The following is an 11,238-nucleotide window of genomic DNA, read 5'->3' as shown; positions in this document are numbered from 1 at the left end:
TATATATATATATATTTATTAGTTTCTCTTTAGATATAAGGATATCTGTGTGGTTTTTTACTGAAGGCACAGCCAGTTTAGTTATGTCAATGAGCCGCCTTCATCAAATCAACCATATGTGGTTTACACAGAAGCATTTTCCTTTATCCACTGATCGATGTCACAGTGTACTTACATGTACTGAGACAATGTACATGTCCCATAAAAACCCATGTATTCCACTGAGTAAACGGAAACAAATATACATATTCAAATATATGTATTTTCTTAGCAACACATTTACTACATATTGTGTATGATTATGTTGTCCTGTAAAAACTCATAACCACTTTTTAACAATGTTTTGTGATTTTGTGTAGATGTATATTTTCTCATTTTGCTCTGAATAATTAACTTATTTTATGCCCATTAAATTTTTTATATATATTCATATTCATGACAGGGCAACTTACTATTGTTCGATGGACCCAGAAATACACAACGTACTTTTAGAAATATGCAGAGGGATGTTGTTTTTGCCAATATTGGAGGATCTTCAGGGCAGTTTAATTGTGGTGGCCATGTTCTCCCTTTGCCTTTGGCACACAGACAGGCTGCTGTAGCGATTTGGAGTTTTTATTTTGTCTTATCCCAGTCAATCTTGAATATTCCACCTGCTCCAGCATCAACTCCTTTAGGTTATTTGACATGTGTTAAAAGCCAGGTTACTCTGCACAGATTCTCAGATGAAATTAATCGTATAACATTTTGCAACTGCGTTAACAAACAGTTCATAAAAAAATAGTCACTAGTCTTCAAAAAGTGGACTTTTTAGGAACTTAACAAGTCTTCATGATTACACTTGTTACATGTCACAATATACAGCAACTGTATAATTTTTCAGATAATATTTACTTGACACTGTCTAGTCTCCCCAAGTATTCAGTCTGCAATATTATAAACCAGTAGCAGGTCACAAGGTGAATGACTGCTGTTGGGTCTGGTCTGTTCTGAAATAAGCCAAGAACTATCCAAGCACCAGAATTTACATGTATCAACTCTGTGCCAGCATTTCACTACAGTAAGTAGATGCTGACCCTGAATGATGCCCAAACAAAGATGCCCCTGTGCTTCTAAAGAGACACGCAGATAAAAATATTGTAAATTAATTTGAGGTGTGGTTCACTTTAAAATTGATCTCCAGGAATTATCTTGACGGAAACGTATGTTAGTGTAGCTTGGCTCAATGTATAGTGTATACATATCTGATCCCTGGAGGGCCCCTGGGGATGCAGAAAATCACTAGCATGCTGCGTTCTCTGATTAGATGAGGAGGGGCAGATGACTTTACAATCCACAACTTCCACCTTGTCTAATCAGAAGACGGCTTACAATCCAAAAAAACCCCCAAAACCTTCTTTGAATGGCTGCATGGATGAGCAGGTTACTCCTAGTTTTCAGTATGCAGAGGGTAAGATCATGGCTATCACTTTTTTTTACTACTACCGTGATTTTTAGGGACCCTCCGGATATCAGGTATAGACACTTACATTAAGCCAAGCAGGTCCAATGTAAGTTCCCCATGAAGATCATTCCTGGAGTTCTGCTTTAACGATAGTTGTTCTTTAAGATGCCTCCTCCACCTTAAGGTACATTTATAACATCTCCTAAATTGCCTCTAAATCTTTGTCCTAATAAAGTACTGTATACATATGAGCAAGTCCTTAAATGTGTTTCCTAATTTCACACAATTAAAAATTCATGTTTTTTTTTTCTAGTATTGTTCTTGTGTTACAGAAAATAAGCACTGGTCTCAGAAGCGCTTATAATTAAATTCCTGCTTGACACTGGAGAAGTTCATTTAGGTTGCTAATTGGTAATTAGTCTCAAATGAAGTGTTTTTGTGTTCACTGAACGTAAGAAACCAAGTGCAGTGGCTATAATACCCCTACTTAGCAAGCCAGGCATTGCAGTAATTCGTTGTTTTCAAGTTGTCATTGGTAACACGAGGAAAGAATACATTCAAGTAGCACTAGCCAGTATGTTTTTTTTCAAAGCATATATCAGGTACTTTTGTATGTGCCGCTAAAATACCACTTTTTAAAAAAATATTTTAAGACCTCTTTTATCTAGTTTATTCTGCCTCACTAGCTGTAGTTTCATCACTGAACTTCCTATGCTGTGTTTGCCTTTCAACTGTAAGTATTCATTTAGACATTTTTCATGATTAATTATATGTAATGATACGTATATCATTATATATTAATAAAGAAAAAAGAAAATATTTGGTTTTCCTGTAAAAACACAGCAGACTTGCAATAACTTTCCTGGGACTTTTTTGCTCAAATGTAATTATTACATTTAAAGTTTGGCCAAAACTGGGTAAGAGTTATAACTGCTGCTGGCTTTTTGCGGCTATCCGGGCTTTGTTAGAGCAAATAGTTACTTGGTTTAAAAAAAAAAAGTGATGGATGCAATCCTGAAGGCACAAATTATGCTGGGTTAGGGCTGCAACGAATGATTATTTTTATAATCTATTAGTTGGCCAATTTTTTCTTTTGATGAATTGATTTGGATAAAAAAAAACAAAATACCATACTTACTAATGCAGTGTTGCAAACCTAAAGTTTACTTCAGAATAAAACTGCACGCACATTTTTTTGCAATCGCACTTAAGTGGAACATAAGGCATCACATTTCTATGCATCCCAGTGCGGGCGATCCCACTGTTAGGCACGCTTGGGGTACCATTGAAATTAATGGCACTGCAACGCACCTCCCACAGTAGAATTTCAGGCCAAAACCAAAAATTACTTTTTCCCACCTTTTTTTTTTTATATAATTTTTTTTTTTAAATTAAATGTATTGTAAGCACATGGCACTTGAATAGCTTCAGCCTGGGAATGACAGCTGCCAGTGGCAAGATTCTGCAGACGACAGCTGAATATAAATACAACAGGTAGTGGACAAGTGCAATAGCCACCCTGCTACTGGCCATTTCAGATTGCAATAGCAGGCTGGCTATTGCACCCGCCGACTACTTGCTGTGCCTTCCTCTCGGCGTGGAGGAGAGAGCTAGGGGATCCAGCCAACTAAGCAATAATGAGAATAGTTGATCCATCTGATCAGGAAGGAATTTTTTTTTCATCTGTTGAAGTAAATTGGACAATTCTGTATAAGGTTTTTTGCCTTACTCTGTATCAACTGTGGGTGCAGTTGTCAATAGGATAGGCATTACGGGAAAATCTCTCTAATGGTGCCAAATATTGCAACACAACTGGAATTCTAATACTTCCCACTCCAGCCAAAACTAGAATTATTTTTTTTAGCTTGGCATACACTTTAAGGGCTCATTCAAACTGCCACCGAGGGCCATACATGCATGTGTTTGTGCCCAGGAGTAACAGATGTTCCATGCAGACGAGGTCAGTAGCTGTAAAAAAAAAAAATCAATGGCAGGCTGACACCTGTGACTATGGGGCATATAAACACATATGTACAGCCTTCTGAAGCCATATGAATGTTAATGTATGAACTTTGAGGCAACCCTCCCACAGCCCATGCCACACATCTCTGCTGTATTGAAGAGAAGCCTCCATCCAAAGGATCTTCATAATTTTATGCATCTGATAGTGTCCGATTCCTGCTCCCCAGTGGCCCCTACATCACTCCCGGGTCCTTAAGTAATGTAGGGGTTGGCGGTAGGAGCCACAGTGCACAGCGGCGGACAAGTTATTGGAAAGTCTCAGAAATATTGGATTCTGAAGATTCTTTTGAGGCAGTAGTTTTTCTTCTTTACAGCCAAAATCAGTAGTCAGGCAACAAGAGTGTAACTAAAATAATAAACTCTCAATCTTTTGTTTTAAATGACGAATCCGGATGAAATAAATATACATTGCTCGGAAATGTATTTCTTTACATTTTCCCCCCAGTTACCATGTTTGCAAACATCTGGCTCCAAGTGTCTGCTTGGCTTCCCTAAACTTCCTGTTTAGTACAAGATCACAAGGGACTGAGCAGTCTCCAGTAGCTGTCAATCTGCTTGCTTGGAAAAGGGGGAGGGGAGTGTCTTGCCTTTGAGTCTGTGTGTTTGTGGAGACAAACACAGTTTACTAGCACACACGAGTGGCTCCATGGGACCCTGCAAGGGAAAGGAGCCACCCTAAAAGTGGATATCCGAACCAGTGCTCAGGGGACAAGCAAATTCTGCAGGAGACTAAAACTGTTAAACCTCAAGGAGCAGCATCCATTGAAAGTGATTGAATCCGCATTTAATATGCTTTTGCATACTAGCACATTATGGCTAAAAGCTTCTTGGTCTCCTTTGTTTTCTTTTTTTGCAAAGCGCTTTACTCCCACATTAACGTTATTTGTCTTGAATAGATGAATATAGCCAGTTGGGCTTTCCATATGTTATAACAGAGGGGGATTTTTTTTATTTTTTCATTTTGATTGTTTATTTCAACCTATCCAATACACAGACTTAAAGAACCTACTTAGACTGGGGAAGGTGCTTTGACTTGCACTCAAAAATCAAATTCTACCAATGCATCCCTTTATGATGATTAATAATAACATAGGCATGTCAGGTATAAAATGCTGTGAGTTTGAAATACTTACACCTGCAGAACACTCACTCCCTGCTTTGAAAGGGCAAAATGACTTCACTTTGGCAAAGTAATGCACACTAGGATTGCTTTGTCATTAGCAGAGCTTTGCTAGGAAATCTCATCTCAGGGCAAGGCATTTTCCTCCCCTGAGATGATGTGACCGTTAAATGTGCCAGAAATCCAGTAGTAGGAGAGCTAGTAAATCTGCCCTTAGTAAACATGGCCACTGTCAGAAGACTGGGGAAGAAAAGAGAAATAAGGTATGCACAGAATACGAAGCCTGCAATTATCTGTGTGATTACTAAACATTTCTAAAGGTATGTGTGTGTTATTTTAAAGATATATGTAAAGGTCCGCTTTAATCGTATGGACCTCATTTAAAGTAAAAAAAAAAAAATTATTTGGCAAGGCCAAATGTGTGTGTGTGGGGCCTTAGTAGCAACTGTTGCGAGAACTTGCTTTGTGATTAGTACTGTGCATATTACAGTAGCTCTTGACCATTGTTTGCATCATGCATCGCAGATGTGAGTACACCTCTAATATTAAGAAAAATATTTGCTTTACACTTAATTTTTTTTTTTTGCCAACCAGTTTTTTGGGAAAAGATTAACTTGTAAATAACCTTTTAACTGTTAGGAAAAACTCTTATAAGTGCAGATCAAATTCTTAACACTTGCAAAGGAATATAGATTTTGCCATGTATAATGGAGAATGTGCATCTGTTCTGCACTTGGGAGTTGCTGTAATCATAAATGAGGTAGTCTTTCCTATTGGAGTACCTTGTTTGTGTAGGTTAGTCTGTTGGGACTCGGGCTGAATCTGCTAACATGGTGTACTTCAGCTTGCAGTTCTACAAGGGAGTGCATTATAGGGTAACAATGCCACTCGTGTATAGTGATGCTCTGCGTGAGCATGGTCACCCTATGCTGGAAGTTGGTTTGCGGACCCCTACAGAATAGGTTACCAGATGCAATTGCTGGCCTAGCAAGCCTCAAGTAACTGGCTGTATTATTGAAGGTACATTGCCAGTTTTGCAATTTTAATGGCGGGCTTAAATACACTGGTACAATTAGTATAGAAAACTGATCGTAAGAAATTAATGTCAAGGCAAGGCACAGAGCACTACAATGGAGATCATATGAATACATAAGATTATATAACGGCTCCCATGAGAAAGGGATCTTTACCAGAAATGAATTTTTCTATACATTTGAATTGCCAAAGAGGTTAAATCTCTAGATATAGCCTACACACAATTCTCTCTGTCTCTGCAGCTGTAAAACTTGCCAAATAAAAATTAGAATATCTTCTAGCTTTTTTAAATTTAGATACTAAAACGTCAGTTCTTGATACAATGTGGTCAGATTACAGAGCCTGATAATGTTTTGTTGATATCAAAGTTCACATTGACCAACATTACATTTTTGGGATATTCCTTTTTTTTAAATCTACTGTCCATATCTTTAGCTAAACTGTTAGCATTTGGTCCCTTTGCAGAAGTGTGACTGGTTTCATAAACATTTTGTGATGTGAAGTGTTGCTGTCAAAGCTTTTTATGTGTTGCTGTAGTTTTTGGCTGGACTCGCTCTTAATTGATGCAGATGTTATTGTTTAATTCATGGAATACTGCATCTTTACCCATTTTATTTTTACTTTGTCATATAATCACAGTGTGCTTCATTATGCAGTCATTTGTGTTTTATTTTGTACATATGTTTTGATATATAGTTTTTCTTATGTGTAATCCTAACAGTATACTAGCATTAGTGCTTTGTAAACATGTGTCCATAGTGCATCTTATGGCATATCGTACAGCCATGTGAGTGTACAATATGTACAAGACTTTGATTAATTTGTAGGGTATTACCACGTACTATTTATAATGGGACATTGTGTTTGTTGCACTCATGCAGTATTCACAGTCCCCTGGAACATAAGGACCCTTGGTGAGAATAGGTTTTTGTAAGGTATCTGTTAGCATGTCATACTTGCGTTAAATTCATTCTCTTGATATAAATGCACTTTAAAACAAAATGCTCTAATCCTTTAGGCCTCATTAAGGTGACATAATTGATTTCTCCCCGTGCACAAATTACTTACCAAGTTCCAATGGACTCAGTCTCCGGTGATTACATTCTGCAATGGGATGTATTCTTCTCCTGCCTGTGCCTTTGCAGTACACCCTAATTGACTTCCATGTGGTTCGTCTCCCAGACAGGAGTCACAGGCAGACAAGCCTCATAGAGGTCAGTTGGGATATACTGCTCATGTGTGGCCAGGAGAAAAACGTCCCACTGCAATATATAATCAATCAATGGGGGCTGTGCTTGGGGAGGTAGTGGGGATGTCGCCATATTGGGTCCTAAAGGATAAGTGCACTTTTTGTTAACTTGCACTTATACTTTAATGCTTATAAAAATATTTATAGATATTAAGCCTAGCTTAAAAAATGGGCAGGCATTTACAGGAAGACAAACAGGCTGCTAATATCACAGGTTCACCACATTCATGAAATGATTCTTGATATTTGCTGTTGAGTAGGACAGATACAGGTTAAACTCGAATAATTAGAATATCGTGCAAAGTTCATTTATTTCACTAATGCAACTTAAAAGGTGAAACTAATATATGAGATAGACTCATTACATGCAAAGCAAGATAATTCAAGCCGTGATTTGTCATAATTGTGATGATTATGGCTTACAGCTCATGAAAACCCCAAGAACCCCAAATCCACAACCTCAAAAAAGTAGATTATTACATGCAATCAATAAAACAGGGATTGTACATAGAACAATATCGGACCTCTGAAAAGTACAAGCATGCATATGTACTCAGTACTTGGTTTGGGCCCCTTTTGCAGCACTTACTGCAATTACTTTTGCATGATATTCTAATTATTCGAGTTTCACCTGTATATGAATGTATTAGAAATATAAAAATATACTCCTGCATGATGGATCCTGCAGCATATTTGTACATTTGATACAGTGCCCATTATCCTTGAACTACTCCACCTTGAGAGACAGAGGGTGCTAAAAATTATGTCTGGGCTTTGTTTTTGGACTGTTGAAAATGCAGGCTTTTTTAATGGTACTTTGGATCTGATAAAACCCCAAGGGATGAAACATACAATATGGTTATACTTAAAATATGAATGATGCTTATTCTGTTCTTTACTCTTAAATTATACAATGTTATGTTGTACTGAAAATTATCATGACTGATTAAGGAAGGCATCCCCAGGAATGCTGAACGTTTCTGAGCCAATCTTTCAGAGTCGGACTTATTTTAATGCATTTTAAAATAAATAATAATGATTATAATAATCTTTTTAATGTTTCAGAATGTTTTTTATTTTAAAAGTTCCCAACATCAGCAGGCTCTGTATTTTAGTAGTTGGTTGGTATGTTAGTACACTGGCCAACTTTAGGTGACTTTCTGATCATCGTTCTCTTTTATATAGTAACTACAGGGAATGAGCAGAATTATTGGTAAACTCCTACTGCTATCTAAGAAACAATAGTAGATATGTTACCACCAATATAGGTAACTGCTTACTGATTCATCAGGTTTTTCACAGTTTGATATAACTGCAACCACCCTCTCATGCTTTGATTTATTGTTTGGTTAGGCTGCATTGTACTCAGAAAGAGAACCTTTATGAACCTATATAACAGACTTGAAACCTATTTTCACAGGTACAGATATAGAATAATGACGATATGGGCACCCGTTAGGGTTTTTAATAGCAGAACATCCAGATTACAGGGACATATCATGATAAAAATGATGCTTTTGGGAGAAGTACAGTTTCATCTAAGACTGCCTGAACCCCCTCCCCATTTGTCTTTATTAAACACTGCTCATGTGTGCCTACCACCACAGATGTGGTGTAAACAGGGCACATAGCATTGTTTTATTTGTGCTCTGTCCACATCATATGTGTGCAGTGGGTTGCAGAGAAACACAGCTCAATGGCCAGGGTGTGAACAAACTCGTAATTTAAAAAATTGTGTAATTTTAAGTTCTGCGTAGTACTGTGCATGCCCTGTAATCTCTGCCCCCAGGAAAATACCCATTATACTCTTATAGGGAGCTGGTGCCAAAGAGCTACATAATTGCCTTTTTATAACATTTATGTTTGAGTGTTTGTTTTTGATTGGGTGGTGGGTGATTAGCTGTGGCTTTGCATTTAAGATAGGGTTTCTTAAATATTCTCATGTGACATATTTTACCAGGATGTGAAATCCCATAACTGGTCACTCTTGAATAGTGATCTGCTTATTCAGCAGTGTGCTGAGCCTACACATGCTTAAGTCTATAACTAGTAGATTTTATAGGTTATTGCAACTTGTCCAGGATTACTTTTTTACATGTGAGGGGGCCGGAAATACTTTGGTAAATGTATTCTGATCTAGCTCTTAGGGTTTAATATGACTGACCTTTGGGTCCTGGTTTCTTCTTTGTGTGCGTTACCATTGACCAACTTCAGTGTACAGCAAATGTCATTGCACTCAAATTCAAGGATTAACTGTGTGCCTCAAACACATACTCCATTTAAGTGTTCATTATTATAATTTGTGTGTTCTTTCATTTATGTATATATTTTTTTTTATTTGCAAAGTTTTAATGTTGGCATGTAATTTTCTCAAGTGGTCTTTTTTTCAAGAAGTCATCCTACTTATGTATACACATTGTATCGCAGCTAACATTCATTTTTGTTGAATTGCATGGCAACGTATATTTAGTGCATGAAGGCATTCAAATGCTAACAAGTGATATTTATTTGAAGATCATACACACATATAGATATATATTTTAAGAGCTCATTGTGTTTTTATTTTATTTTGTATTTTTGTTTTGTTTATTGTGCTGCTTTGTTGAATGTGGATGATTCATGCTTTTCATTCACCATTGCTTCTCTTTCCTCACTGTTTGTGATTTGCCTACCAGGAGGAGCTACTATTCTTACTCCTACTACCTGTAAGTAGAAAACAGCCACCTATTTGTTTGGAATATTAACACTTAACACAAGATGCAGTATCCCTTTAAAAAAAAATACAGCACTTAGATGACAGGGCTGACGAATGTATTACCAATTGTGTCTTGCAAACTTCCCTGAGTTTATAAAGAAAGCTGAAAACCATAATTTGCTAGCTATGCCTTGAGGAAGGGATTGTGTTCCAGTTGGCTCTTGAGGCAAAGTTTGGGCTCACCAAAGGTTAAAAATATGTATTATGGCCTTTTCTGTATGATTATTCCTTTCTTAGACCATCTGATTAGAGAAAGGGACTAGCCACCATTATGATGACAGGATGTAACGCTGCAAAGAGAGGAGAGAGGTTATTTAATATAAAGGTGTAACTGTTGCTTTATTTATTTTTAGAGGGATAACCTATTGAATGTGTCATAAGTCACTAACACTTTTTTGTTGCACGCTGTATGTCTACTGGTCATGGTGTCCCCCTTCTAACAACTTATTTGTAAATTATTGTTTGCAAAGTCTGTCTGCTTAGGTATTAGTTTTAACTAAATATCCAGGATGCTGCACGTGGTGGTGTTTAATTTGGGGCAGTGTTATTTGTAGGTGTTGTTTAGTATTTAGAAACCAGCAAATGCTGTATATATTACAGGTAAGTACTCCTGGGTCAGTTCTGTTTCATAGGAAGAATGGCAGTGCATGTACTACCATTTTTCCATCACCTACTCACTTCTAAACAATGATGCAGGGTGCAATTTTTAGTGTTTCTCTCTGGTAAAATGGATTTTATGTAGTACTCATGCCTAAGCTGCATACATTTTTCCTTTCCAGATCCCCTGAAATTATTGTTGGCACATCTGTTGGTGCATCAGATGTGCAGTGTGGGTAAACTGGGTGAATATTATAGCATTTTAAAGGAGAATTATGGGGTGAGTGAAATACACTCATCCCCATAATTAAAGCTGACGAGTGACACTGAAGCTATCACACGTCGGCTTTATGGATCGGGAAGTGAGCAATAACATACCGCCAATCGCTCAGTTCCCGATTCTCTCCCTGCAGAGAGCTGTGACTGTCAGTCACCACTCCACGCAGAGATTCCCCCATCCCCTCTCCATTCCTCCAGTGCTGACTGGAGGGATGGGGGAGGGAGGCGGCAGGCACAGCTGGCTCTGCCGCTAGGGTGGCAGAGCCAGCTGTCAATCAGGCAGCGGGGTGGATCTCGACAGCGTGGCTCTGTGCTGTCAGCAAATGGCCGACAATAACCTGCAATATTTTGAGTTTTGGGTCACAGGACAACAATAGTGTATGTCCTCCTGTGAGCCTAAAGAGAACTATGGCAAAAAAAAAAGTTGGGTCATAGTTCTTCTAAGTGTTTTAACCCGAAACAAAAATGTAATTCAGCTTGCAAGTCTTTCGATGCTGTGGCTGCATTAGACTTCTATATTTCTTTTTACATCTAGTGATCCTGCCAGTAATACACCTCCTGTCATAGGATTAAAATGCTCAATCACTCTGCTAGATCGAAGTAGAAGCATTGTTGCCACACTAGGACAGGAAGTGTTTTAGAGCTTACTGAACACTCTCCTCCTTTCCTTAAATGTAATTCAGTCATGAACTAAGCAAGCTCATTAAATTGCTTGCGATAGGACAGCAAGTGTACAA

At 37.8% G+C, this 11,238-nt stretch overlaps 1 protein-coding gene across 2 annotated transcripts in view; it reads left to right on the top strand.

Annotated features, from left to right (window-relative positions):
• Positions 1-11,238, top strand: part of PTPRK (protein tyrosine phosphatase, receptor type K) — a 389,585-nt gene that overhangs the window by 318,012 nt on the left and 60,335 nt on the right. For both annotated transcript variants that reach the window (XM_018565135.1, XM_018565134.1), the window contains exon 16: positions 9,546-9,575. In XM_018565135.1, the coding sequence (XP_018420637.1) occupies positions 9,546-9,575 (30 nt within the window). The remainder of the gene's footprint in view (positions 1-9,545; positions 9,576-11,238) is intronic.

Source organism: Nanorana parkeri, unplaced genomic scaffold (genome assembly GCF_000935625.1).
Source record: "Nanorana parkeri isolate BGI_ZX_2015 unplaced genomic scaffold, ASM93562v1 scaffold816, whole genome shotgun sequence".
NCBI classification, from domain to species: domain Eukaryota; kingdom Metazoa; phylum Chordata; class Amphibia; order Anura; family Dicroglossidae; genus Nanorana; species Nanorana parkeri.
Note: the sequence above shows the minus strand (reverse complement) of the source record. Positions and strands in the feature narration are given on the sequence as shown.